At 43.5% G+C, this 27500-nt stretch overlaps 3 protein-coding genes and 2 non-coding genes across 5 annotated transcripts.

Annotated features, from left to right (window-relative positions):
* Nucleotides 1–10162: 10162 nt before the first annotated feature.
* On the top strand, nt 10163–10221 carry nad1 (one part of a trans-spliced gene, as the record gives it). Coding sequence (YP_009433707.1) covers nt 10163–10221 — 59 coding nt within the window.
* Nucleotides 10222–11211: 990 nt separating this feature from the next.
* Nucleotides 11212–11955, top strand: nad6. The gene has a single exon. The coding sequence runs from the start codon at nt 11212–11214 to the stop codon at nt 11953–11955; it is 744 nt and encodes a 247-aa protein (YP_009433731.1).
* Nucleotides 11956–17844: 5889 nt separating this feature from the next.
* On the top strand, nt 17845–18918 carry rps4. Its single transcript has one exon. The coding sequence runs from the start codon at nt 17845–17847 to the stop codon at nt 18916–18918; it is 1074 nt and encodes a 357-aa protein (YP_009433730.1).
* Nucleotides 18919–21895: 2977 nt separating this feature from the next.
* trnK lies at nt 21896–21968 on the bottom strand. The gene has a single exon. It is a non-coding gene; the product is annotated as a tRNA-Lys (tRNA).
* Nucleotides 21969–25626: 3658 nt separating this feature from the next.
* On the bottom strand, nt 25627–25698 carry trnQ. Its single transcript has one exon. It is a non-coding gene; the product is annotated as a tRNA-Gln (tRNA).
* Between the last annotated feature and the right edge of the window lie 1802 nt (nt 25699–27500).

Below are 27500 nucleotides of genomic sequence, written 5' to 3'. Positions count from 1 at the left end.
GCCATTGCTATGAAAGAGCTGCAAGAGAGAAAGCAGTTGCGGGTGGATGATGTCCCAGAAGGCTTGGATTGCACAGATTCTACCAGAGGATGTTGAGATGCTCCCATTGCAACTCACTGATGGAGAAGAACTGGAGAGCTCAGCTAGAGCTGGAGGAGGTGGTAGTACCTGTTCCCTACTGGTACCAGTGGTGGCTTGATCACTTCAAATTGGAGGGACTATTGGGCCAAATTCCCATACTGTAAAAAAAGGTTTTCTTTTCATATATATCGGAGGTTTTGTGTGCAGAGGCCGCCAGGTTGAAGTTGGATGTTGCTTTTGTAGTTCCCAGTGAAGGATGATGCTGGGTCTATGATGCATTTTATTTGGATTTTGGCTGATAGTTTTCGATGAAGCCACAGATACTACTCTTGTCTGAGACCTGTTGGCTTCATCCAGAGGGAGATGTGTTCTAGGGTGCCAAAGTACTCTTCAGCTGAAGAACTCTCTTTGGGACAAGGGCATCATCAAAGCAAAGAAATCAGAAGAAGAAGCAGTCAGTAATGCAATGCGAGACAAGTGTCATGTAGCAAGGTGCCCGGAATCTATCGTATATCGTATATAGGGATTTTGGATTGCGATTTCCTTTTGGGGATCAGGCCGATTTGATGACAGGAATTTCCTTGTTTGTTGCAGCCTAAGATTGGGATTGGCCTACTCTTCTTCTATAACCGGGATCTTACGACTCTCGTGCTTAATAAGTTGGCACCTCGCATCCTGCCAAAACCTAATCCTCTTATTCTCTAGCTAGAGTTGGGCTCCTTAAGAAGATATGATACTTCTACTTTTGACACCCTTTTTTTCCTATTTTTAAACTCCAATTGATAAAGCCACCTGGCGAGTAGGAATAGTTTCGAGTTTCTGGTCTGTTTTCTTTTGAGAATCAAACCTCTAATGGGTTTTTGCTACCAGGAGAAGGGAATGGCCATGTTGATGGGGTCTATCTAAATAGAGAGGAACCTACAGGGCTGATTACTCGATCACTCCATTGTGATGACAATCACACCCATATTCTTTATTATTTCTAAATATAGATAACTGCCATCTCCCGGCATAAGAAGGAGTGACCCTAACGACAGCCCCTATAATAGTAGACAACACGTTTTAAATCAGACTGGACTGAACGAAGAAAGATCTTTCCACACAAGAGTGGAAGGGATCCTTTAGAAATAGTTCTTAGCTCCAATCAAGCTTTCTCTGCTGTCTAGGATCGTTAGTGCTATAGTGGAGACACTTTTCTCAAATAAGAATGGTGGTCACATTCCCTTTCTGGTGGTAGTCATTGAGGATCTCAAAAACAGGGATCGCAAAAACGTGTCAATAATGACAACGCTGGGCGAAAAGGCTAAAGAAGAAAAACCTGTAGATTTGAATGCCACTTCCTTTGCTAAGATAGCTAGATTTGGATGTCCATTCCATAAGGTATAGCTGCATCTGACACTGAGTAGAAGTTACTAGCAGGATAGACAGGAAGCTCTGAAGGATGTACAATGCTTGGAGGGACAGAAGTTTCCAGAGAAATGGTCTCTTTTGATGGGCATTTGTAGATGATGGTTGATACTGCAAACAATGCCTTCTTGACAGCTCTAGCATCACCAGTTATCTATTAAGCATAAAGATACATTAAAGATAACAATTAGCGGAATATAAGAAACAAAGAATAGATATTGAATAAAGAAAAAAAAGAGCAGAGCCTCATAACCGTCCTAATAGAGATAATACCACGTTCGTCTTGTTCTTTACGCCGATCCAACTCGTGCTTTTTAGGATGGATTTCACACGGAATCAAGGGAGGTGCGGGATACGACCCATATCACATTCCTGTGCCATAGCTTGCAAAATCAAATAAATCTATCGAAGCTAGGGTGCCAGGCCTATAAGAATCAGAAGAACAATCCACACTAATGTAACCGTAAAGAAATGGCGGCTCTAACATAGATTTTTCTCAATATGTCATGTTGTTGAAAAATCCTGTGGTAGCATGGGATGATCGGCACTTTAGTTTTAGTTATTGATTTACGCATCACGCATTAACTAATATTTATGGGGCTGGAGACTTCGCTAAAGCATGCACATAAATAGATGAATGAGAGATTACAAGGCAAGGAGATACAGATCTGGGGGTTGACTCAGAACTTGTACATAGGTCAGCTCACTAATGCTTAATAACCAATAAATAGTCAATCAAGAGATATGCACCAGCAAACAACATTATACTGAAATAGTGTATTAGGCGGCAAATGGCACAGAAGAGTTTAGACGATAGATTCTCTACAACAGGTAGGGATCGGGGGTTATACGCTCTTTTCTATAAACAAAGTAGGCTTGTGATTGTCCGCATCCATCACTCAATCATGCAATTCAAAGAAATGGTTTACTTATCTTCTTCTAAAGGATGGAATTGCTAGATTGTCAGTAATATCAATTGAGGAAGAAGCTAGTCCCACTTAAATTCGAAAAGAAGACCTCTATTGTGACAGAAGATTCCTCGCCCACAGCATCTCACTTATTGATTGTGACATAGCTCTCTATCTCCGCTCATAAGAAGATAGCGTTTCATTCACTCGCTCTAGAAACCATAGGAGCTACTATTCCACAGTTTATTAAGAATGGGCACTCACTGGATTCAGGCTTCCACCGTTCTAGCTTCTCTTCGTAGTTCACTAGAATGTATCGAGCATGTTTATCCGGATCAGGAGGCTTTACATAAATTGCTACGATTGCCAAGTCGAAAAAGAACTGGGCATGAAAGTGAAAGTGGAAAGAGAAGGGAGCGTGATTTGTTTCAAGAATTGGATGCCCTTGTTAAGGAAATCTAGTATAAAAGGAGAAATTGGGCCTATTTATAACTTTTGGTACCTAACCACCTGAACTGGGAATAATGGCTAAAGATTGAAGGTTCTAAGCCATGTATCAGAGCCGGTTATTTGAGTATCGATGCTGTTGGAGTCTAGCTTCCGACCAATCCACTTCACTTCGGAGGACATAACAGCTTAAGAAGAAATCGAGATCAGGCCCGTGGAAAGCACACACACACGCCTGGGGAATGAATCCACTTTTGCATTCTCAATACTAGGGGGGGCTTCTCCGATCGATTGCTTTAACTGTTATTCCCCAGATTGGCGAAATGACCTTTCGTCTTGCTTCCGTAAAATAATAAAATGTGCTTTCGCCAGAAGAAGAAAAAAGAAGATAGCTCAGTAAATGGCATTCAAGTAAAGTCGAGAAAGAGGCCTTGCTTTCGCACAGGAAGGAAAGAATTGACTCGGGTAAGTAAGCCCTATTGGGGGATTAAGGGCTCGAGTACGATTAGAGCGCCTTTTTTTCTGCTGCGCAGGCTGACCATTTTAAATAGGGGGAAACAGGAGACTGTAGAAGATGAATATGGCTAGTCTACTGCTACTGTTTGATTGGCAATCCTTAGACTATAGGGATGAAGCAAAGGAGCATAACCTACCTGCAACTATGCTTTAAAGCAAAGAAATCTATCGAAATTCTCATTCCAGTCTGAGGGGATATCTGAAGCTACCGATCCGGGATCTCACTCAAATCCAAACCTAGCACTTTTGTATTTATTGCTTCTCCTTTTAGAAGGTCCGTAGCCGAGTAGAAGAGAAGAAAAGAGATTTCCTTATCTGCATGCCAGCTTTCATTCCTACTTTTGATGAAAGAAAGGTCAGTTGCTGCCGACAAGTCGACTAAACTTTCACAACTGTCACCTATCTTTAAGCACCTTCTAGGCCGCTTCCCAACCTAATGCATTCAAGTCTGCCTTCGGTACTGGTACTTCGGAATCAAGGGCCCAACAAGCGATATCAGGAGTCTTTGGCCGAAGAACTCGCGGATAAGAAGGTTATTCCATAACTATATAAAATCCATAGTCACGCTCAGCATGCGAAAGCTTGTAAAAATGACATCCCCTGCGAAAACCAATAGGATTTGTTGGGCCATCGAACACTAGTTTCTGGTTTCTCAAGACCTTGAGGCAAGGGCAGTTACGCAACATTTTCTCAATATTGAATGTGCATTTTTCCCGAATTTTTTCGATTCCACTTCTGTATCAGAAATTAGTGTCAAGGGATGGAGTTCCTGTTTCGTTAACTAAGTCTCGCGTTGTTTGCTTGAGGAAGGGACGGCCGTAGCTCAATTTCCATTGCTAATCTTACATGTTCCCACGAACAATAAAGAAAAGAAGAAAAGGCTATTCCTTAGACACAGAGGTGGGATTAAGGCGTCATGCGGAACTCCAACAACATAGACCAGATGACTTATTTATTGAAAATAGGTTTAGGAGCCTGATCCTGGAGCTGAGCAAGCATGGGCGCGATCCACATCGAGTGGAACTACTATCACTATATCTGTGGAAGGAAGGTGGAACCTTCACCGAATCATAGTTAGGTGGCACCCATTCCGCAGTGGGCCGACGTCACACTGCCGCTTCAATAGCTAGCGGGTAATAATCAGAAAGTGAATCATCAACCACTCATTTAGAAGCCGCTCATGCAACAACGTTTAAGTAAATCCTTCCGCCCTTATTTTCTTTAGTCTAGTTGTTGGAGGAAATGCGCCTTGAACACATTACGTATACTAGCTGAGCTTTGTCCCTAATCGTGACTAGTTGTTATTAGTTTCGATCAAATTTCCCCCCAGCCGGCAATGCCTCAGCTTCTAAAAATCTAGGAAGCTCTGAAAAAAAGTCATCATTATGAAAAGATACTAGCGCTACTAATAAGGGAAGCGACTTTTTTCTAAGAAAGGAATAAAGCAGAAAACTAAAGAAAGAGATCTTAAGTGGGTCCCGCGAGTAGTTTGTCTTGTTTCAGTCCGTACAAGAAGATACTTTCAGGGTTGCCCAAGAAGGGACGGGCCTATCTATTGGTGGTACTAGTTCCGCGGGAGGGGCAGGATTTCGGTGCCGTCAGCATGGGTCCGGCTATCGATCACAAGGGTCTAGATACGGGTCTCGAACGGAAAAGTATGCTACATATTGCTCTGCTCCAGTTCCCTCTGCTTACACCTGGTCAATTCGTTGATCGCCCCTTTTATTTCTGATTTTCAAAAGGGCCCCGCTCTCGTCTCTGCTGACGAAGCCTTTATCTCTGTCTCTGTTATCCTCGTACCTGCTGATCTCTTCGACTGATAGAGTCTATGCTATTGGTGAAGCTGGTTCTACCTCAACAACAGGATCTGCAAATGGATTTTCAACTAACAGCCTCTGCTTCAATTTGTGATGAAAGGTCGACTAGTTTTCACCGAATCTTCAATTACGCACCGGTAACTTTTTTCCATTTCCGAGGTCCAGAGGGGAAGACGAAGTACAGCCTAGTTCAGAGAGTCACGATTGAATCCAGGTTAATTCAGCAGCAGCTAGAGCAATACTCCGATATTGATTTGATTCTCCGCTACCCACCAAGGTAGAAGACTGCTTGATCCGCAAAAGAAGTATGCTTTATTTGCTTATAGAACAAAAGTATACGCTTTTTCAGGGAAAGATAGATGGAATAGGGCATTCAGCAGTTTGAAGAGGTAGCCTTTTTCAGTAGCAGTCTTGTAAGCAAGCGCCGTACGTTCAATCTATACTGGCGAGAGTCTTTCCTCTTATAAAGCCTGAGCGCGTTGCATGACTTAATGCCAGCTCTTTATCATACATCTTCTGTAGAACCAATAAATATAAGGGATATGTGTTAGCACATCTTGTTCGTGCTCTGCACCACGTTTTTCCTGTATACCGGCAGCTAGCATCCCATCAGTAACCTACGGGCGAGATTTCTTGAGGGGGGCTGGCCATGGTTTTTTAACCCACCCTTTCATTCACTTAAGACCCAAAGCAGAAAAGGTTTGCAATCCATATACAGGAATTTGGTTCCACCGAAGTACAAGGACTAAACTGGTCGACTCCACCGCAGGGTGCGAGATGTTGAGCTTCCTCGACGCCTACTCTGGGTATCAGCAAGTCTATATGGCTGAGGAAGACAAAGAAAAAACGAGTTTGATCGCCCCTTCCTTCTGCTACAAGCGGATGCCCTTCGGTTTGATAAATGCCGGCGCCACATTTAAGCGCCTAATGAGCCTCATCCTCAGGTCTCAGTTGGGTCGTAATGCAGAAGTGTACGTTGACGACGCCGTCATCAAAAGCCGCTTGGCAGGGACTCACCCCAAAAACACCTCTTTTTTTGCATCTGCTGAGCAGAACCAATTACCAGATCCTACTTCTAAGCTCTATGCTCTACTTCGGCCTTGCTCTCACTTATGGGTAGGAAGGACAATAAGCAGGAATTCATGTTGGCTAACTATTCTATCCAGGCGGAAGTTGTTTTCATAGGAAAGACGGAAGGTTTTGCGCGTTGGTTGTATCGAATTTCCCTTTCTAATAGCATACACAAATAGATAAGAAAGTTACGACGATGATAAGGTAAATGAAAACCTTTGATTTACCTTACCATCAGTTCTGTCTTATCTCTGTGCCTCCTCTAGCCATTTCATAATTGGATATCGTCATTCAAATCTGTTATGACAACTGTTTGGTAAGCAGGGATTCGAATCAAACAATAAATACCAACTCTAAGTGTGATGGATAGTACCTGGTGCCTAATTTCATGGTATCTTTCTTGGCGCCTACCACAGGAAAACCCCTCCTTCTTTTGGGAGGAAATCAAATGAGTAAAGGTTTCTGCCGACTCCCCTCAAGGAACCACTCACTACTCAACTTGAAACCACGGACCTACCTCCTGCTTTTTACTTTCTTCTTTGTCCCAATTCATATCGAGCATGTCTTTCTCCATCTATAGATAGAGAGAATATAGGATAGGGGCGCTCAAAGCAAATAGGATTCTGTATCTAATACTAATAGGTACTAACCGCATTCAAGATTGACTTGACCTCTTATTTTGGATAGGCAGAAATGCTTACGCCCTAGGGGTTTAAAGGGCCCACTCCCTTTGGTTGACTCATCAGGCTCACCACCTTTTGGAGCTCATCCAACAGTCAGTCTACTTAATCATAATCATAATCAATCCGTTGCTATTGCTATCTATCGCCATACCCACAAGAGGGTAATTTATCCAACTCCCCGTGCGAAAGCAAGTCCCGCGTCAGCAGTGATTCGAGTTGTTCCTTGAGAGCAGGCTTATGGCATTCCAGGTAAACATAACAATATGAGAGAGAACTCCGTTCGGCTTATAAGTACTCGATTGAACCAATTGTTTTTTCATTTCCCAGTAGGTCACCTTGGGCCAGCTGCTGACTTTCTAGAAAGAGACAAGGAAGTCGATTCAACATAAGGGAAGAAAGCATATTTTAGGTTTACTCCTTCCATGTCTAGTAGGAGTGCGTGCTTCTTATTGCCTTTTGAGCAGTAGTTGTATACATTCCTCACTCAGTCTAATTAATTATCTTTCTCCCTACCCAAATACCAAGGGAGGTTTATGAGTCGTATCCTCCTTACGAGATAGCGGAAGTAGCATTAGCGGGAAAAGTAAGCTCCTTTTCAAGCCTTCTCTTTCGTAACCTTTGATTAGTTCCTTAGATGCCCTTAGCAAGAATGATGCAGGAGCAAGAAAGTCTATTTCCTCCGCCTTTCCAGAATATAGCTATTCAAATAGAACAGTATAAAATGCAATCCATAAGTCATGCTGGTCAATCAATGACAATGATAAGCTCTATAAAAAAAAAGAGTCTATTGCTCTTCGACACGTTTTATATCTACTTCAGTCATGCTTTATTGGAGTTATCTGACGCCAAGGAGGAAGGAATAGAGATTAGGATCCTAGCCTTGTTCCGTTTGAAGTTCCTAAGAGAGGTTACAAAAGAAAGGGATGCTCAAACCAAGGATTTGGAGTCTTATTAGTGCATCAATCTACAGAAAGGTAGGGGGGCATACCTGTGTGAAAATGGAGTGTAAAGCATATTCTAGATATTTCACTTCGAATTTCTTCCTCTTAAAAGAGTCAAGTCCGCAGGGTTCCCTAAATTCCCCAGGAATCAAGTGGGACCGGGAGATCGTTGTTCATTCGGTGGTTGGCCCTCCCCCTAATAAGTACCTACCAAGAATTGGGCCAGTTAGTTCAAGCGGTACCGAATCACAAAGAACAGTTGAGTTTTCTAATTCATCTATTATTCTATTTTTTGCATTTCTAGAATAGCGTTGGAGCCGGGACACACATTTCTGCCCGAGTTCCAACAGCAAACCAAATACGTTATCGTGGAAAACGAGTTTCGCCAACACAGAAGAGTTTGTGTGCTTTTTATTTTCACATGAGTTTCACATATGTGATGGTTGGTTGGGAGGGTACGGCAAATGACTCTAGAATCTTTCTGGATACAACCACTGAACCGGAAAATGGCCACTATCGTCACCGAGAAAATACTATCTTGTGGACTCAGGCTCTACGTTTATGCCTTAAGGTCTTTCTCCTTACCGTGGGGAGCGGTACCACTTGCGTGATTCTAGAGAAGAAGGCGGTGTCCCGACCACAAGGCGGTTAAATTCCACTGGTGCTTGCTAGCCAGTCAAGAACGACTCGAAGACCGTGGGAAGGTCTTCACGCTACGCCGAAGACGACGATGGCTCCATACCGGGTGGTAATACACAGGTATAGGATTTCCTGTAATGATGTGAAACTGTATATTTCAGAGAAATAGCTCAGTTCGAGAGGAAGGCGGAAACAGTTCCGGTTTTATTAACCTGATTCCTATTCATTTACCGGTAAAGGAAGGAATTCTTATCTATTTCTCGAGGCAATTATACTCATATCGACAATATGAACTGCATGAGAATTAGCATATAGAAAGAAAGCTTTACCGAATACAGGTCTAGTAGGTATAGAGCCGTAAGCGTGGTGGGGGTGCCGGTGCTTAGGCAGATGCCCCATTGTTCATGATGTTGCAATGAATCCAGTGGATCATCCTCATGGAGGAGGTGAGGGGCGCACGAAAGGAGGTAGACCTTCGGTGTCACCTTGGGGAAAGCTCACCAAAGCAGGATTTCGGGCAGTAGTAGGGGTGGTGAAACTTTAGATGTCAAATGCCACCAATTTTTCTGCTCAAGTTAGAACGTAGTTTTTCGAAGTGAATTGGCCAGTTCCTTTTAAAAGGAGACTGGTTTCTTTTTATAAGCGATTGGCTTCACTTTAGATTTTTTATCGTAATTTCTCTTTGATTTATGGGTTGTTATTTATTATTTCGATTTTTGATAAACGAAACGAATCCAAGCCCGACAAGTAGAATTCCATTCGGTACCTTTGGGGTTTTCTTTTTCCTTCTGGATGACGACGTCACCGCGTCTCCTTATTGTTATTGCGATGGTGACGAGGAACAAAGGGCCGGGGAGATCATCGAAATTACCTCTAGCCCGGAGCCAGAGGGGGTCGTCGACACAACGCCAACCCTGGTGGTGGGGCACTTCGAAGGTCTGGAGACCCTCCTTGAGATTCCCCCTTTACCGGAAACGCCACCCGCAGGTCCTTCCTTAGCTCCAGAAGAAAGGGAGCAAGCCCCCTCTGTTGGCCTAAACCTCGATCCATCCCAGAGTAGCCGCCGGCTGGACGGCGGCGAACGGGGGGCAAACTCCTCAAAACGAAGTTCTACTTTGTCTTTGGAAGAATTGGAAGAATCGGACTCTAAGTTTAAAGTAGGAGTAGAGTCTTTAGAGGCTCGCTTAGAAGGAATAAAGAGAAAAAAGCAACTGCAAGCGTTCGGGGCTTCTCCTTTTGAGACCGCGAAAGCAGAGCTGGTTACGTCCATTGGGGAAAATTCCCAGTTTCGTGTGGGACTGCTTTTGTCTCTGGATGTCAAATGCCCCTTGACGGGCAAACGGGAGGCTCTCGAAAAGACGATAGAGGCCATCTTGAAATGCCAAGGGAAGCCCACAGACTCCCTAGCGTCTCTACTCGACCTAAAATGCGATCTCGAGGACCCCGAAAAACTCGAGACCGCTCTCCGTCCATATTTAGGACGGTTAGGGCGATTTTTTAAGAAATAAAAACCTTCTGTCGATTTATCCACACTTCCATGACTTCTAGAGGAAAGCTAACTGCTTGCTGGCTGGGAGCTGTATGAGCGGTAACGTCCACGTACGGCTCCGTGAGAAGGTGGACGGAAATGGCCTTGTTGTACCTCACTCCCGTCTTCAATGGGGTCTGCTCTTTTTTTTTTAGGAGAGTATGCCAATATGATCTTAATGAGGTGCGGGGCTTTGCATCTGACATTCGTTGGGCTTTCCTTTGCGGGAGCCCGCGTCCCGGCCTTTTTGTGCAATAAACCCCTCCGGCCGAAGACTAGTGATAGGTGGTCCCGCGGAGCTTTCGGAGAAGGGTAGCCTAGTGTGTAAGCACAGCAATGAACCGCGGCGAACCCTCAGACGACCCTTCTAAGATAAGGGGGGAGATCCTCAGTAGTGGTGACCCTTTGACTCTTCCACTGACTTATATATGTACCGAATGCTCATACGGGAAAGTGAACTCCTGGGTCTGGAACCTGGGGGGGTTGCTCCGATAAAAAATCCTTTCTTTCTCGTCCACTCTAGGGGGTGCGGACACACCTGCGCGGATTACAGGTGACGGTTACAAGAATGGCGGGGAAGTGAAGAGTACCCGACGACATTCAGGGATGAATGTAGACCCATCGGGCGGGGATAATCATTCCGGTCCTGGGAGAGGTGGCGACACCAGTCTGAGCTGAGGGAAGCCAGCCAATTGAGTCACTGAAACGACCGCAGGAGGCGCACCCTAAGCCCAGCTTCTCGGAGCTGCTATTGCGAAATACGGCTTCCTTAATATCCAAATTTCAACAAGGGGGCTGGGCTGCTCGCCTTCATAGAAAGGCGACCGGGCCTAGATTAGATGTTCGCCTTTTTATAGAATAGAAAGAGAAGGTAAAGGGGGGGGGGTTTGGAGATTCTTTCAAGAATGCATGGCTTCCTCCTATTCCGCTTCAACAGAAGCCCTTAAAATCCTGCTGCTATGGCAGCAAGGGTTATCCATTTCATAGGCGAGGGTGGGGGAGAAGCAAGCCGAACCTCTGATCGACCCGGACACGTCAAAAATTCTCGGCGCCGAGAGAAAGACGAGATTCAGTAAGTAATTCAGTGAGTGCTTTCTTTTATAAGAAGAGCGTCGGCTTGGAAGAAGAAAATGAAATACGAACAACCGCGCTGGTTGTAATAGATCGACTTGAATGCGTCTTCTTGCTCCAGCATTCAAGTTCCATTTCAAGGGAGGACGACGTACCATGATACTTTCTGTTTTGTCGAGCCCTGCTTTGGTCTCTGGTTTGATGGTTGTACGTGCTAAAAATCCGGTACATTCCGTTTTGTTTCCCATCCTAGTCTTTTGCGACACTTCTGGTTTACTTATTTTGTTAGGTCTCGACTTCTCCGCTATGATCTCCCCAGTAGTTCATATAGGAGCTATTGCCGTTTCATTCCTATTCGTGGTTATGATGTTCAATATTCAAATAGCGGAGATTCACGAAGAAGTATTGCGCTATTTACCAGTGAGTGGTATTATTGGACTGATCTTTTGGTGGGAAATGTTCTTCATTTTAGATAATGAAACCATTCCATTACTACCAACCCACAGAAATACGACCTCTCTGAGATATACGGTTTATGCCGGAAAGGTACGAAGTTGGACTAATTTGGAAACATTGGGCAATTTACTTTATACCTACTATTCCGTCTGGTTTTTGGTTTCTAGTCTGATTTTATTAGTTGCTATGATTGGGGCTATAGTACTTACTATGCATAGGACTACAAAGGTGAAAAGACAGGATGTATTCCGACGAAATGCCTTGGATTCTAGGAGCCATATAATGAACAGGACTATTTCTCCTTTTGGCCATAGCCATAGAAGAAGCTTCTCCTCCGGAGCGGGGGGACCGCCTGACAATTACAAAGAAACCTTTAAAATGTGGATTTAGTGCTCAGAATATAAGGATTTCCCTGGCTTAAAATGCAAGATAGACAGACTTCTTGCATTCCTTGAGCCTGGGGAGATCCTATTCATGGTAAACACGTTCCCCCGGGACTTTCCTCTGCTCGAGATCTTAGAACCCCAGGATATCCGAAATATAATTGCTCACTCGCACAAGCAGTGGAAGCCACCCAAAAAGGGAGGCTAGTAATTTTTTTTGGTAGGTTTGTATTGTTTCTCGAATTGGTAGGTTTCTCGAAGTAGTTTTAGTAGGTTTCTCAGGAAATAGAGATGCCGAGGCCCCTACTTACCTTATGGGTAGGTAGGGGGAAGGAAGAGTGGGTCAGAGGGCTTCCTTCACAGTGCATACCTCTCTTTCTCTTTTGAGTTTTTCTGGTCGCGCAAGATCTTTGGTCTTCCCCCGGAACCGATGAAAAAGCGGGTCGCTTCTTATGGACTCGCTCAGAATGATTCTTTTATATCTAAGGAAAGGGGATGACATTATCGCCATTGATTGAATTCGTACGTCTATCGCTATCCCGGGCCGAGGAGAGGGGGTTTCGGAAGGAGGAAGGCTCGTTTCATTATCGAATATCGTGTAGAACTCACTTGCCCTGCCTTTTGCTAGGAGAGTGTAGTTCGAGCATTCTATTGTGTGCTCGATCCGTGATACGCAAAGCAATCTCCTGTTTACTATTGATCTAATGACAGTTGATTGAGACTTGCCATTGTCGTCTTTCGAAAGCGAACTCTTATCTGGTTGCACTCGGGTTCTCCTGTCGACTTGTTTTTCAATAGTAAATCACAGGCAGTATGCCCTATTTGAAAACATGCAATGAGGGTACGAGCAACACTCCCCAAACTTGGCATGACTCATCGCCATCTTGTATTCATGATCTTACCTCTATTGGTCACAAATGCATAGCATAGGATCGAGTGGATCGGCACCCAATAGGCCAGATTTTCCTATCTTTGATGTTAGAAGTGATTCCAATCTATTTTTCTATAGTGATAGTTCACACATTAGCAATTAGCACTGCCTCAAAGCAAACATAGGAACTAGGGAGTTCATCGAGAGAAAGTCCCTTTAGTTTCGTACTTCCCTGTTTCGGATTTGCATATGTCTTTAATCGCAATAGTTGTAGAGAAATCCCTCAATCACGGGACAATCCTCCAGGGCAAAGGTACTTCCAAAGCTCAGAAGGTTCATCTGTGCATGAAAGGAATGAAACAAATTCCATAGAAAAAATAGGAAAATCCCCACCGAGATCGGTACCTATCTAGATCCCCAGCTTCGACAACAAAACTCCTTCGCATTTTGCGACCATTCCCGCGAGGACTACGATTCGGATTATCTAATGTCATCCCCAAACAGAATTACACCTCTTAAGAGGAAGGGACGGCCCTCTATCCGGTGTGGGTTCCTACGAATTATTGTATGGTTCCGGATCCAGGTCCCTCTGCCCTTGCTTTTTGTTATTCCATAGGGGTATGGATTGAAGTAATCACTAATCCAGGAAAGATGGATCTTTAGCTAGAAAAACGAAAAGCCAATACGCCATGTATCAAAACAATAGGGATAGGGGTAGTTGTATACCACCTACGAATAGGAAGATCCTGGGTTTTGTAAGAAAACTACGAATAGGAAGATCCTGGGTTTTGTAAGAAATCCAATTTCATCAATTCTAAGCACGGTAACGGCAGTGCTCCTATCCAACGGCCGGGGATCTATTCGATTTCTCAATTTGCTAATGCCGATAAGCTTAGGTTGTTATTTCATCGTCTTGCGCTAAAAAGGCACCCTCCTATTATGCTAACAAAGGGACGGATAACGGCAAAGCGGAACAGCAATAGCGAAAGCAGGTACAGTAACGGCGCAATCCCTAAAAAAAGAATCAAAATAGAGAAATTTAGAGCGCTGCGAATTTCCTTCTTTTGATAATGCTACCCACACAGTCACGGCTCCTATCCGGTCACCGGGTTAAACAATTGATTCCTCTCAACGCATCCCCGCGGTAAAGAGCTAGTCGTATTCTTTTGAGAATTCTCTAGTTGTATTCAAGCAAGAGTCCTCGGCATCCTACGAAAACAAGCGCTAGGAATATCAATAGCGTTAGCGTTAGCGTCCTGGCCTTTGCTTGGGGATTCCTCTATGGAATTCCAAACATGCCATTGCTTTGCCTTTGCTCGTCCCTTTGATTCAATCCTTCTTCTCCTCGAAAGCTACAACTAGAAAATATATTCTTCTTTGCCGGTGCGAACCCTTCTTTTGAATAACAACCATTGGCAAGACCAGCGAAATCCGAATACTAATCCGAGGAAAGCCCATCCCTACTTCCCTTTGCTGTTGTTCCTCGAAATCCTCTACTAGTCATTGGTTTCAAAGCAAAGGTATCCGGTATAGGGGGTCGTGGGCAGGTTAGTGTTTCATTTCGATAGGTGATAGTGGTATACCCAAACCATATGGTATAGGTCTTGGAAAGGAAAGTAAATCAAGTCCATCTTACAGGATTTCTTCACTTGCTTGGGCTTAAGCGGTACCAGTACCCGGAGAATAGTTCCATTCTCTTTCTCCACATGACACCCTTGTGTTGTCAAACTAATGAATCCCTCTCCGCCCCTGCTCCGACAAAGCAATAAGCACTAGGGTATCCACCCACCCGCCAGTTCGAATAGCCGGTTTCCTCCCCTTCCGCTCAAGCTAAAGGTTCTGGGCTACGGCTTCCGGTTCCGTATTCCGATTCGTCTTCGGATAGCATTAGAAAATCCCTTTCATGCCTTGCCAATACAACTATTATTTTTCTTAGCCGAGGAGCCTTTGGAAGTACCGTTGTTGGATCGGATTGAGCCATTATAGGATCGGATAAAGATTCACTCTTTGCCAATGCCTGCTTCCTTGGTTTCCTACTTTCTGCATCGAAAGTGACTTTTTGCTCAGTATCGAGAACCACTTCTTCTCCTTTTCGAGGCGTAGATCGCCCGTCATCTGATTTGCTTCGTCAAAGCGGATAGCATTATGGAATTGATTATATTCGTAGAAAAAGCACCCCTATTTAATAAGTCCTCGGAAATGATCTCATCCAGTACTTCTCTCAGCCTATTTGCCAAGACTTTGGAGCATAGCTTGTAAATGACATTGCACAAAGATATCGGCCTATACTGTGAGATTTCTTGGGGGTTCTACTGTCAGCAAGTGCACTATTATTTACTTCACCGCGTACTTAAAGAATTGTTGGTAGCAAAGAACAGCACCTGATAGAAAGGATGCTAACCAAGCCTCTTCTGTTTAAGCAAGGCTAAGCCAGAATAAGGGGTACAGTAGGCTGGTGACCCTGACGATAGCACTAAGACTGCCTCGGGAATCTCCTCAATCGTTGAAGAGTGCCTCGGGAATTGAATAAAAGCACTGATATCCATATAATCCTACAATTATGCTCTATTCTCTTGAAGAGAAGACACTTGAACTTCGTCATGTGCTATTGATCCTTTTGAACCTAAATTCACATTGGCTCTTTTTGGCATACAGCTTTTGTTTTTCTGTGAAAGTCCTCCTTCCTCTGGACAAAGATTACATTAGAGGTGCCTCGACCCGAAAGAGCATGATACAATCAATTAGGACGTAGCTCTGCTACAAGAAAGGATAGGACTTTTGCCAAGTCTAGAGTTCGACTTCTAAAAAGAGAAAGCCACTAACAAAAAGAAAGAAAAGAGGAGGAAGCTGGACTTACCTCTGTTCGAGATACAATGAATCGAATAAATAAGTCTTATGGATGAATGTTGAAGACGGACGATACAACCCTACTAAAAGTCACAAAGCTCACTTCGCTATCAGGCCTAGCAGCTGCTTCATAATATAGGTGAGATAGATTAATTGATTGTTTCTTTTTTTTGTTATAGAATTCTAAATCGAGCATTAGTTTGAACGACATAGAAAACTCTTTTCCAACTAAGCACTCTTGAGCATCAAGCAATTATATGGCTTGGATTCGGTCTGTTCCATCTTTTACCTTTGGAAAAATAAAGGGATTGGAGCCGCAAATCCTTGTTGAAGAGGATATCGAGCACAAGAGTGAAGAGTGAAGAGTAGAGGGCGCATTGGATGTGCGCTCCCTATGAACGATGTCCCACTAGAAATGGATCTTCGGAAAGAAGAGTGTTTCTCTTGATATTTCTATTCTATTCTATTTCTATAAGTGAATTATTGATCAAGATCAAATGGAGAAAATGTAGATGTGAAACTATGTTCTTTGAACACCTTCTTCCATGCTATTGAAGCTGGCAAACAGGGGAGTGAGTGAAGAGAGAAGCCATGCCTCTTTCGATGTGAGGCAAGCGATGAACGAGTAGATGCTGCCCTTAGACCAATTTTCTCTTTCGGTAGCTGACACCGAGATGGGCTAGGCTAGGAAACCTTATTCGAGACGATAGGGATGGTAAACAAAGCGATGGGGTATACGTACGAATTGGAATACAAATGAAATCATTGCCTATAAAGATGAACCCGTTAGCGTATAGGAACAACAGCATATGAAAGTTGGGTGGATACTCCTATTTAATTGGTTTAACCAGAAACAGAGGATAGGATTCGAAAAGTCAACCGGAAACCGAGCCCTAACCTTTAATTGATGAGAATTTCCATACCCCTACTACTCGTATGTATTGGCGTGGGTTCGTATGTAAACATTCGTATTGGCTTAGCAGAGCACTTCGTATCCCGCCACAACCGATCCTTTGCTTCCTTCTCACTCAGCTTTTTGACTCAACAGTCGTTCCCCCTGTTACACAAAGCTACGTATACAGGGGTAGTTGTTCATCCCTTTTGCTCGTGACATATCCCCTCGCTCTGTCTTCTATTCCTTCTGTGCGTTACGTTACTAAGGCCATCGGTCTTATGGAAAGAGAAGGCATATAATCGATTCTTTGACCGGCTTTGCTTCTTTCGTGATTCACGTAGATTGGAATTCACTTTCTTTAGGGCATGGCTAGTTTCGGGTTTTCTAAAACCATCGCCCAACTCTTTCTTATTCAGACACGCCAACTGATATGTTGGATTAACAAGCTAGGGAATAATTGGGGCTTATGTGGACCCCTTCCCTTTAATTTAAGAAAGAGGTCTTCCTAGCTGACTTGAAACTAGATCTTCTTCCGAGTTTCGTTCTCTATGGCTTGTGAATTGCTGTACTGCCTGTTTCACTCTCTTCTAAGGGATCTCCTCCTATGGAGGTATGTAAAGTGGGTTCTATCGCATTTTCCATCTTAGGGCGAGCAATATAAGCAATTCTGGTATCAACAGATACATTGTTTGGGAAAGAAAGTGAAAACAATAGATCCAATTCTGGGTTTTGGGGATGGATTTCTCACAACCCTGAGGTGCTTGCTAATCTCTCGGACGAGTCGATGTCAATAGCAATTCTGATGAAACATCTTAAACATCTTTAGTGCCTTTTGCCTTTGAGCTCAATCGATCAGAAGAAAGGGAATATAACCTGCCCCTCATTGTCCTTCAATCATGGTGCAATGAATATCGTAGATAGAGTGATTTCGATCTCATATAGCTAGCTTTCCTTTCAAAGTGAAACGATTTTCCTTTTACGTTGAGATATTTGAATTGGATTTTCTTTCACCACTACTATCGTAACGCACAGAAAACACTGACGTTTCCGCTCGCTTTCAACCACTGCCACTTTACCTGAGCACTGTGACGCAGTCGGTCAAGTATTGAGTTTCTGCTAGTATATCAAGGACTTATGAGAACTGAAAAGAAAAAAACGAAAAAAGGAATTCTCATAGTTCATTGAATTAAGGGAGGGCCATTCGTGGGGGGTTCGTGGAAGAGTTGGGTTCGATTCCCTTTATACGCGATGTGGCGAAAAAGACTGATTCAACGAAATATGCCATGCCAGCATTAAGATTTAAAACGTGTCGTCTACTTCCAGGAAATGTTCGGAACAGAGAACTTTCTCTAATCCAACGCCGTATTCTCCGAAGATTGAGGAACAAGAGGAGATCCATTAAAAGAAATCTTTCTCGGAGAGAAAATCGAAACAGTAACATCAAATCACAAACTACACGAAAGTTGTCTCTTTATTATGGGGATTTACCCATAAGGGAGATGCACAGAGGAAGAGAACTAACTTCATATATCCCTTTTTTACTCAATCAAGAAACAAGATCGGACGTGATTCCGGTTCGTCTCCATTTTAGTGACACTCTTCCTCAAGCAAGGCAGCCGATAAGTCATCGAAGGGTTTGTTTGAATAATGGACTGGTAACCATTACTCATTTGAAAGTTTCCCACGGTGATCTAATATCTTTTAAAGAAAATGACGCGAGAACCCGCGGTTTTGAAATAAGGAGATCTTTCTATATCGACATATCAGTTGGAAAAATCATAGGCAAATTCCTATCGGCCATATCAGTTGGAAAAAGAAGAGGCAAATTCCTACCGGCCAGAATCTGGAGAAGAACAAAAAAAGAATGGTTCCGCTTACTCACAACTCAGAGGGGATGCCGCTTACTACTCAAATCCAAGGAATTGCAAAAGTTGCGTTCTTATATGCAAGAAGAAGACTTTGAAAGAACAAAGAAGTTTGGATCCGCAAAAGTATGCTTAGGCAGTTCCTTCGCTGAGCACAACAGAATGAAGAGGAATTTGTTTCATTTCAAATACTTCTTCTTATTGAAAAGAGGGAAGGAGAAAAACCGAAATCTTCCTACTCGAACAATAAGTCCTTTTGTAGAAAAGTCTTCTTTATATAGTAATTCGACCTATTGCTCCGGATCCCCGTTTACTAGGAAGATAAGAATCAAAAGGATCGAACTACCTACTCATTATTCGGAGGTGAATCATAGAACACTAAAAGCTGTGGTATCTTATGGACCTAACATAGGTCACATCCCTCACGACATAAGATTGAAAGATCCAAACCTTCCTCTTCGGAGCGGAAACGGACGTGGCCAAAACATATAAAAAAAGATCGGCCTAGTCGCTCATAGGGACATATCTATCCGGATAGAGGATAGTCTAGATCAATTTTGAGAAAAATCTCTCTCTATATAGATAGGTATCTCTGTGGATAGAGATAAAGATAGGGATCCCTATAAATCGAAATATATGGAAAAAGTGCACTTTTTGACTACTACTACTATTTCTTAGACTTTTTCAAGGAAACATCGTTTTTTCGATTTTGACTGAATTGGTCGGAGCGTAGACGAGCAAGCAGAGCCCAGGAAAGAGGTCAGATCGTCATAGAGCAGTCGACTATAAGTATAAGACTGCTGGCCTGAGAGAAGGCAGTCTCTCTCGGGAAACATGGCCCAATTTCTCTTCTTTCTTTTCACACGGGCAACAATTGGGAATAAAACAGACCATGAACATGAGTTTAAAATGTAAAAAAAAGGGAAGAGTGCATTCTCCACTTTCTTATCTCGAAAATGCGTAATATAGTGATGTCATGTGTCTGTTTCTCTGAAAAGGTGGGTCGGCCCTTAGGGCAAACAGTAGTGCCAGGTTCCATTGTGGAACGGTCGTTTGCCGGTGACCTTTGTCCGCTGTAGTACGAGTGACTGGCGCATCGCATCCAATCTCTCATGTCAATGAGTCAGTTAGAAAACAGCTCCAAATGAATCAGTGATTTCCCCTTTATTTCCCTCGGAGCGCAAGGGGAAACAAGATTGAGAATGAATTAAAACACACCAAATGTTTCATTTTGCCTATTATCAGTGGTCAGCTCTGATACAAACCAGGGGAAAAAGAACCTGGAACGCCTTCTTTAAGGCGCTACTATTTCTAGCGGCATAGGTGCTTTATCACAATACGAAAGATGTACATACGAGGACTACGATTCCTATTTAGAGATATTCCTACGAGCGATAGACGTAGTAAGGAAATTACGTACGCCAATAACAAATACGAATACGAATTACGCCTACGAGCCTACGCAATGGCATGTTTCGGCGTATAAAGCTAAGAACGAGAATAGCCTACTGCCTCCACTCGGAAAAGGCAAAGGTATCCAGTATAGGATATCGATGAACGGAGGACAAGGAAAGCAGGCAAGGTGAACCTCCTTTGCCAAAGCCCTTTTGAAATACCTTCTTTTTGAACCTTTAGAAAATACCTGCTAGCTATCCCTAGTTTTGTTTAACCAGCTTTCCCCCAAAAAGGGGAGATCCGCTGCTTACTGCTCACGGAAACATCCGACCTTATGGTCAAGTCGTCCGCCTATCTTTCTGATCTCATTCGTTTTCCGATCGCATAAAAAGTCATGAGATCAAAAAAGAAATGTGAGAATGTAGTTACAGATGTAAAAAAAGTAAATATCTCGTTCTCTTGGTCCATAGATGGGGCGTCCTATCCGATGGATGAATGAGGAGCCTCTGTCGAGTAGTGAAATGATAGGATTCTGCTTTTCGGTTAAACCGAAACACAAGTCGGCGATTCAAGCCAAGAGTGCGGGCACCTTAAGAGCGGTCAAAGCTAGAAGCTATATCATGACTGCTGGAACGAAAGACCCGATGAGTATTTTCGTACCACCTTCCAATCTTCTTAGTCAATTGTGTACTTTTCCACTAGGCGAGACATAAGTTATCGGAATCCGGGGCCTGTTTTTCCCTATTTCCCAAGGGGAATGTCAAATTGTGTGGTTTCACAGTCTTATGAGACAGAAAGTTTTGGAAAATGGAGCTGCCGTTTTCACTACTTTGGTCCCTAGCGATATTGTTGCTTAAACTAACATGGAAAGTGGGTTCAATCACTTTAAAGTGCCCTCTCAAGTGTCATCTCATAATGGTAATCTCCTTATGGTATAGTAATTTGGCTTAGAATAAGAAACCTATCTCTTCCCCCTAATGGCTTTTCACTACCCCTTGCGGGAATGCGTATCGTTGCTGCATCGCCACCGTATTCCTGACTTGCTTTTCCGAACTGCTTGTTTTCTCGGGGCTGCAGTCCAGTTGCTTAGTGGTTTGCTTCTCGGTCTACCCAATCAAGGTTAGACCTCGCTCTATCAACCATTGCTTTAAATAGTATCATGTTATTTCATCTTTCATTGATACCATCATTACAATCGAGGGCCTACAATCCATGGAAATCCCTATTCCGATCACTGGGAAAGAAGAGCAAGTAAGTAATGAATGAATGAATGAATTTAGATGGTATATAAACATCTCCCCATGAAGGGAAGGTGCTATAGTATCTAACTAAGAAAAAAAGTAGGTTGTGAAATGATAGGAAATATGCCATGCAGAAAATCCAGGAAATATTTCCTTGATTTTCGGATGACCCGGCTTATCTTTGCAGTTATCCTTATTTAGCAGAATCTAGTGAGTGTTCCATTAAAAGGAAAGAGAGCTATTCGTTGTAGGATTGATCCAGACAACCCAACCTAAGTCACCTATTGCGCCTAACCTAAGTATAGTGCCAGTGGTCGGCGAGGAGAAGTTCATTCCTGTAGAGAAGAGAGGGGATCCTATTTCCTTTCCCCCTTTCCCAGTATGGCAACCTTATCTTCCAGCATGAAAGTTGGTATCAGAATGAAACAATCCAATCCAATCCATACTTGTGGAGTGCTCAGTTCAGTTCCTGATTTCTCTCAAGCCTAAACCGGAAAAGGAAACCTATTACCCGGGGTCCCCCCTTTCGGCTATCTCATCTGCTGTTCCTCGACTCTCAGGAAGGTAAGATCATCAATCAATAGTAGGCTGCTGCTCTGTGCAGTTAAAGATGGGATCCAACCTGTTCTGTTTGCTTGTTTCCTATAATCTGTGCTCGATTCCATATTTCTGTATCCTTCGATTCCCGGGACAGATCTGATCTCCTTTATACTGACCTCAAACAACGAGCGAAGTCGAGATGTTGATGAGAAAGGGGCTTTTCTCAAGGCCAAAGAGTGCTCTTTGAAGGCTACTATGCATCCTTACGAATACAAGAGTGGTTTTTTTTGTTTTGGGTATAGCAGGACTTGAACCTGCGACCATTAGGTTAAAAGCCCAATGCTCTACCAACTGAGCTATACACCCGATTTTACAAGAAGGCTTGGTGCGGAAAAGAAAAGAGGGCGGCCTGGCCCCTTTTCTTCTTATCATATCACAAGGGCGCGGCTCTGTATGGTATAGTACTGTGGAGCAAGTCTGGGAGTCCTTTCCACTCATTGAGGATTCTATCTAAAAAAGAAGGTCAACGGGGGAGACTACAGTAGCTCGAACTCAGACTATCTACGAAAAAGGTAAAGTCGTCTTTCCTAGGGTTCGACCGAAAGGAGCTGTGTTCTATGGTTTGACGTTGTGGAGGTCCAGCACTCTTCTAAACGAAGAAAGAGGGGATTCGCGCTACCTCCTACTCCTACAGAAGATCGATTGGCGCGAACTTCCGATCGATTCCTTATTCATTGTTGCCGACCCTTACATCATCATAAAGAGAATCAAGATATCCCAAGAACCCAGCTAGGGATGAATGACTAGCGCTCAAGAACAAGCAAGGGATGAGCGCACGGGAGCGGCGTTGCTTGTTGCTTTATTATCACATTAGAGAAGCGGAACCTCCAAGCTCAGACATCTCGAACTCAGAAACTACCCTTCTATCCCACCCTGCTCCTCCGGCATCGGAAGCAGAACTACCTGACCGAAGGAGATAGACAGGAAGGGAAGACGGTCATACAAAGGCCGAATAAAGCTCTCTTGAAGCTGCATCTGAATAGACCTAGAGTCACTCAGTACATACGAACCCTTGAATAAATAAGAATTGAGAAGTATGAAATGTGGGCATCATAACAAAAAAAGAAAAAGACCGAACCAGTAAGACTAATGTCTACTTATTTATACCTTTGAGAGGTCCACTTAGACTATTATGATTTTCTCTTTAGCTACGTAGGTTATATAAGATTCAATTCAATCTAACAAGCGGACTGGACTACCTTCGGCTACTACAAGATATTTAGAAACCTAAGAAGCTGAGCCTACTTTACGCACTTAAGGCAGCAGCAGATGATGAAGAAATGGGCGGTAGATGATAATGAGAAAGGGCGCCCCTTGGCATTTCCTGTGGGGGAGTCTGATTGATCCAATCACGACGAATGATGTCAACCCCCTCTTTTGCGCCTAACTTGACTCTGATTCTCCCACTATGAGAGCTGATCCAGGGGCTAGTTCGGCTACAGAATGGAATTTACGAAAGCCCCCCGTCTTTCCGACTCAATGTATTGCCCTTTGGGACCAGGATCTGACGAGGAAGTGAGAGAGGGGACACCAAACATAGGTGCGTACCATTGCCCCAATCCAATGGACTATGTCATACAGGGAGGAACCCTTGGAGGTTGGGACAGAAAGAAAGCAGGTTTTGCTTCTGCTTCCTTCGAGCAACCAAACTCTTTCGTCAGGTGTGGGTCAAGTTCCCTCATTATTGCTTGACTTCCCCTTTGGGGCACGAAAAGATGGACTAGGACTTAAGTAAGGGAGAGGACAACCCCTGTTTCTGGCTTACCTTCAACGAGTGAGTGCTATTCCCATTCCTTACTTTGATCCGACCCTGTTCCCCGACCAGTTTGCTTGCTCACTAGAAGAGTCAAGCGAGAGCAGCTAGTTTAGAAGGAAAAGGACACCTGGGGCTATTCGGCCTCACTTGTCGGAGACTGAACTACCGCTCGCTTACTTGCTGATCAAGGAGGTCATTTCCACTTACTCTAAGCATAGAAGGAAGAAGATTGAAAAACTAACAAACAAATTGTCTTCAGCCCTACTTACTTATAGGCTGACTTGGCCCAGGAAACAAGGTTCTATTAGGCTTGCAGGGCTTAAAAAAGAATGAGCTAGATCGCAGGTATTTGGATACGAGGTAGTAGCGGGGTCTAGTCGAAGCGGTGCGCAAAGTGTACAAAGGCGAGTCTCACGGGCAGCGGCACGTGAGGGGTCTCCCGAACTTCATGGAAGACGCAGTTAGGGAGTTGGAAGATGCACTTTGGACTCCTGCACCAGTAAGAATGGAACTGGAATAAAAAGTCGGGGTAGCTAGTCACTCCGTTACTGAGGAAAGAGAGGATGGCATTTCCATAAGTAGACTCTCCTTCTTACTGAATCCTTATCCTGCCCTCTCTACTCGGGAACAATTCATTCTTAACTCGTACATAAGTTCCGGGCGTCGACAAGAGAGTTAGCGATCTACAGCTGGTTCGGTGGACTGGTGGTGACACGGGCGGGCCCTCTACTTTATTTGCCGAATCCAATCGATCATGGGCGGCCCTCTTCGTTCACAGTCTTTCTTTCCTTTCGAATCCAATTGTTCCAATCTGACCAAATAGCAATTCATTGAAATCATTCGGGTCACCTCTTTTTTAAGCACTTGACCAAGCCTATTTCTATAGAAAAGGACAGGAATCTATTGACTTTGAGTCTGTCTCCTACTACGAAATTGGAACTGAACACAGGATGGCAATAGTGAGAAAAAAAATCCCCTCGTACTACGTCATTATTTATTCGATTTTCCCTGGTAAGTGCTCCAGATGCAGTTGCTTTAGTTGACGTAGTGAGTGGAACCTAATTATATGTTTCCTTGAATACCAGAGTTGCCTTTTGTAGATGAGAAAGCCAACAATTTTGCAAGGAGTTGATAATTGCACTTGAAGTAGTAAGTTTAAAGACAGTTGAAACTTAATGGCACCGTTTAACCAAGCACTCTTGTAGCTTCGGAAACTCCGTGTTCAGATCGGTGAGGCAAGAGACGAATTCATCGTCAGTTACCTCCACGATATCCAAAATACCCTCAAGACCATGAAGACAGATAATGAGAGTCAGGTTCAAACAATTCAAGGATTGTAAATACCATAACAGCAAAGTAGAATGCACCAAATTTTTCCTATTACCGGCTCCAGGAAGAGCACACCAAATGAAAGAAACTATTACTCAAAAAGCGAATCACATCTCGATCCACAAACTGCCAAAAGCCTTTGTTATTCCATTCCCAGTGGAACGTCAACCTGTTTAACAACAATTTTCTAAGAAACTTGCTGAATTCTAAATGAAACAACCTTATTTTCAAGTGACAGGCAATATCCATTTCAACCAATTATTCAAGATCAAAGGGCTAACTGCACAGCTAATTGAATTCCTTTTCGAGGTTGAGTTCATCTTGAAACCGCATTTGCTTCCTAATTAAACTGAGAAAAAATAAGAATATTAAAAGAAAGACTCCACAGAACATGAATGAATTCAGGTACATCACATCAGGCTGATATGTGCCGGTATCATACCTGTTTCAAGATTCTGGCTAAGCCCTTCTTGTTGCCACATATCCAGTTTCTTCTAAGGTTTCTGGAATTGCTCAAGTTCCTGCTCAACGCTTCTTGTCTAGCTCCAGTCTAGCACTTGTACCAGTCGCCTACCAGATCACGGCTTTGCTCCAATTCTACTCTCCAATTATGCAATCCTCTCCAAAATTGGGGCTTTTCTTCACTTCAGCACTTCCCCTCGCAGTGGATTCCACTAGGTTCTTAACCTCTTCCCAATTCTTAAACTGAAACCTGCGATGTCTAATCCAACTCGGCACCTAACCAGCTTGTCAGCATCGTAAGTTTGCCTCAACATTCCCCCTAGAAATACAAAAATAATGTAAATCTACTTTCATTTATTTATTAGGGTAGGGATGAGACTTTCTTTTTCTTTTTCTATTTTCTAGAATAAGTATGCTCTGGAGTAAAAGGATTCGAACCTTTGCATGCCGGTACCAAAAACCGATGCCTTACCACTTGGCTATACTCCAAACGGGGGGAAGGCTCGATGAAAACGAGCTGGGATATAGATTTTTCAGAAGGAAGAGTTAGTTACCCTCGGTCTTCCTTCTTTCCCGGGAATCAAGGAAGTAGTAGCGGGACAGTCCTTTATTTCCCCCTTTAGACCAACTACAACAAGCTCGCTCCTTAGGTTAGCTCTCTGCTCTACCTATTTGTTTGCAATGCCTTGCTTATCAAAATAGGCCTTTCTGTAACCTGACCTTACGCTGAAAAACTGCACTTGTTGGCTCTGCGTCCACTGAAACTTATGAAAAAGAAATGTTATTCTATCGATATCTTCAAGAGTTCCCTAACCCCCTGACTGAGAGTGCTATGATGGGCTATTGAAGTTCGTCCCTGCGGCACGGTGGGGCAGTGCAAATCCTTTCATTAATGAAGTTCCGCCCTGACACTCCCATTATTGGCTTCCTTCCCTGGGGACCGCTCGGGCGAAGGCAGAGCATGGAATGATCGTAGGGGCATCCTTCCTAGGTGGAAAAGACGTGTGTGACTAAAACCAGGAGGAGAAATCCATTTTCAAATGGCGACAGAAAGAAAGGAATCACGAAATAGAAGAAAAAGTGCACTGTGCTGGCAAATGTGGAGAATAGCCATCCATCTTTCATCAATGAAATTGTTCCGTATGGGTAGCAAATACACATATCAGAAGAGCCAACCCGAAAGCACTTGCTTCAAAGAAGCAGCAGTTACCAAGAAATTCCTGTTTCAAGTCAGTATATCTCGATAGAACCAATTCCAATCCAGGTAGTGTGAACAGAGGATGTGGAAGTTCTGTTTCCTTGCCTTGTCAAGCATTTCATCTGACACTCTATCTATACTATAGCTAGATCAATTCCTATTCTTTCTTCCAGGCGACTTTACTCCAAAGAATTTTGCCTTCTTATCTTGACTCGATCTCACGAAATTGGATTGATTGGCACACCGCGCATCTGGCATTCGCTTCTCCTATCTATCTCTTCCAACTAAGCTGATCACTGGAAAATATGAAATCCTGCAAGCAATCATTCCAGAGCCAACTACGAAGATACCTGGTCTTCCACTCTGTTCACTGGAGGAAAGACAAGAAAGTAAACAATTCTTCAAAGGAATTGGCTCTACCGGAACAGAGGAATTGGCTCGCTCCTTCGCTCGCTGGGTAAGCATAGAATGCACACCAGTCTGGTATCAAAGCGTATCTACTTGAAAAGGAGACTACTTGAACAGATGAAATGGAAGGAAGAAATGAAAGTTCGATCTACCAACGTAGAGTCCGCCCCTCCCAGGAAGAAGAAATTTGCTACTTTGGCTCATCAGTTGGTAAGTCTGTCTATGAAGTTCAGTGCCCAGAAAAGAGAAAAAAAGACCAAAACAAGCTTTTTCAAGCTCTACAAGTCCTATATATATAGTGTTCCACTAGATAGCCGTGTTAAACTAGTCCAGTCTTGCCGAGTGGCCTTATCTTCTGGTTACCTGGTCCGGTACTTCTACTTCGAGAGTGAGTTAGTAAACAGGATCAACTTTATGATCCATTTTGAGAAATTGCAATCACAGAATCAGAACGAGTGGGTCTAGAGTCCATCCTCACACAGTTGAAATGCTGCTTCTCCCTTCTCCTTTCCAAAAGAAAGTGGATCTCATAGCCTCTGACAATTCGAAAAGTAGGTCTCAGTCTCATTTTCAGATGCCATTTTCCACCGGAAAGAGAATCCCATATTCTTTAAGCCAAGCCGCCAATCCTAGGGTCAATGCGGAACAGGAAACCATTGCTATTTGAGCAGTTAGAGAATCGAAA

This window comes from Triticum aestivum, mitochondrion (assembly GCF_018294505.1).
Source record: "Triticum aestivum cultivar Chinese Yumai mitochondrion, complete genome".
Classification (NCBI taxonomy): Eukaryota; Viridiplantae; Streptophyta; class Magnoliopsida; order Poales; family Poaceae; genus Triticum; species Triticum aestivum.
Note: the sequence above shows the minus strand (reverse complement) of the source record. Positions and strands in the feature narration are given on the sequence as shown.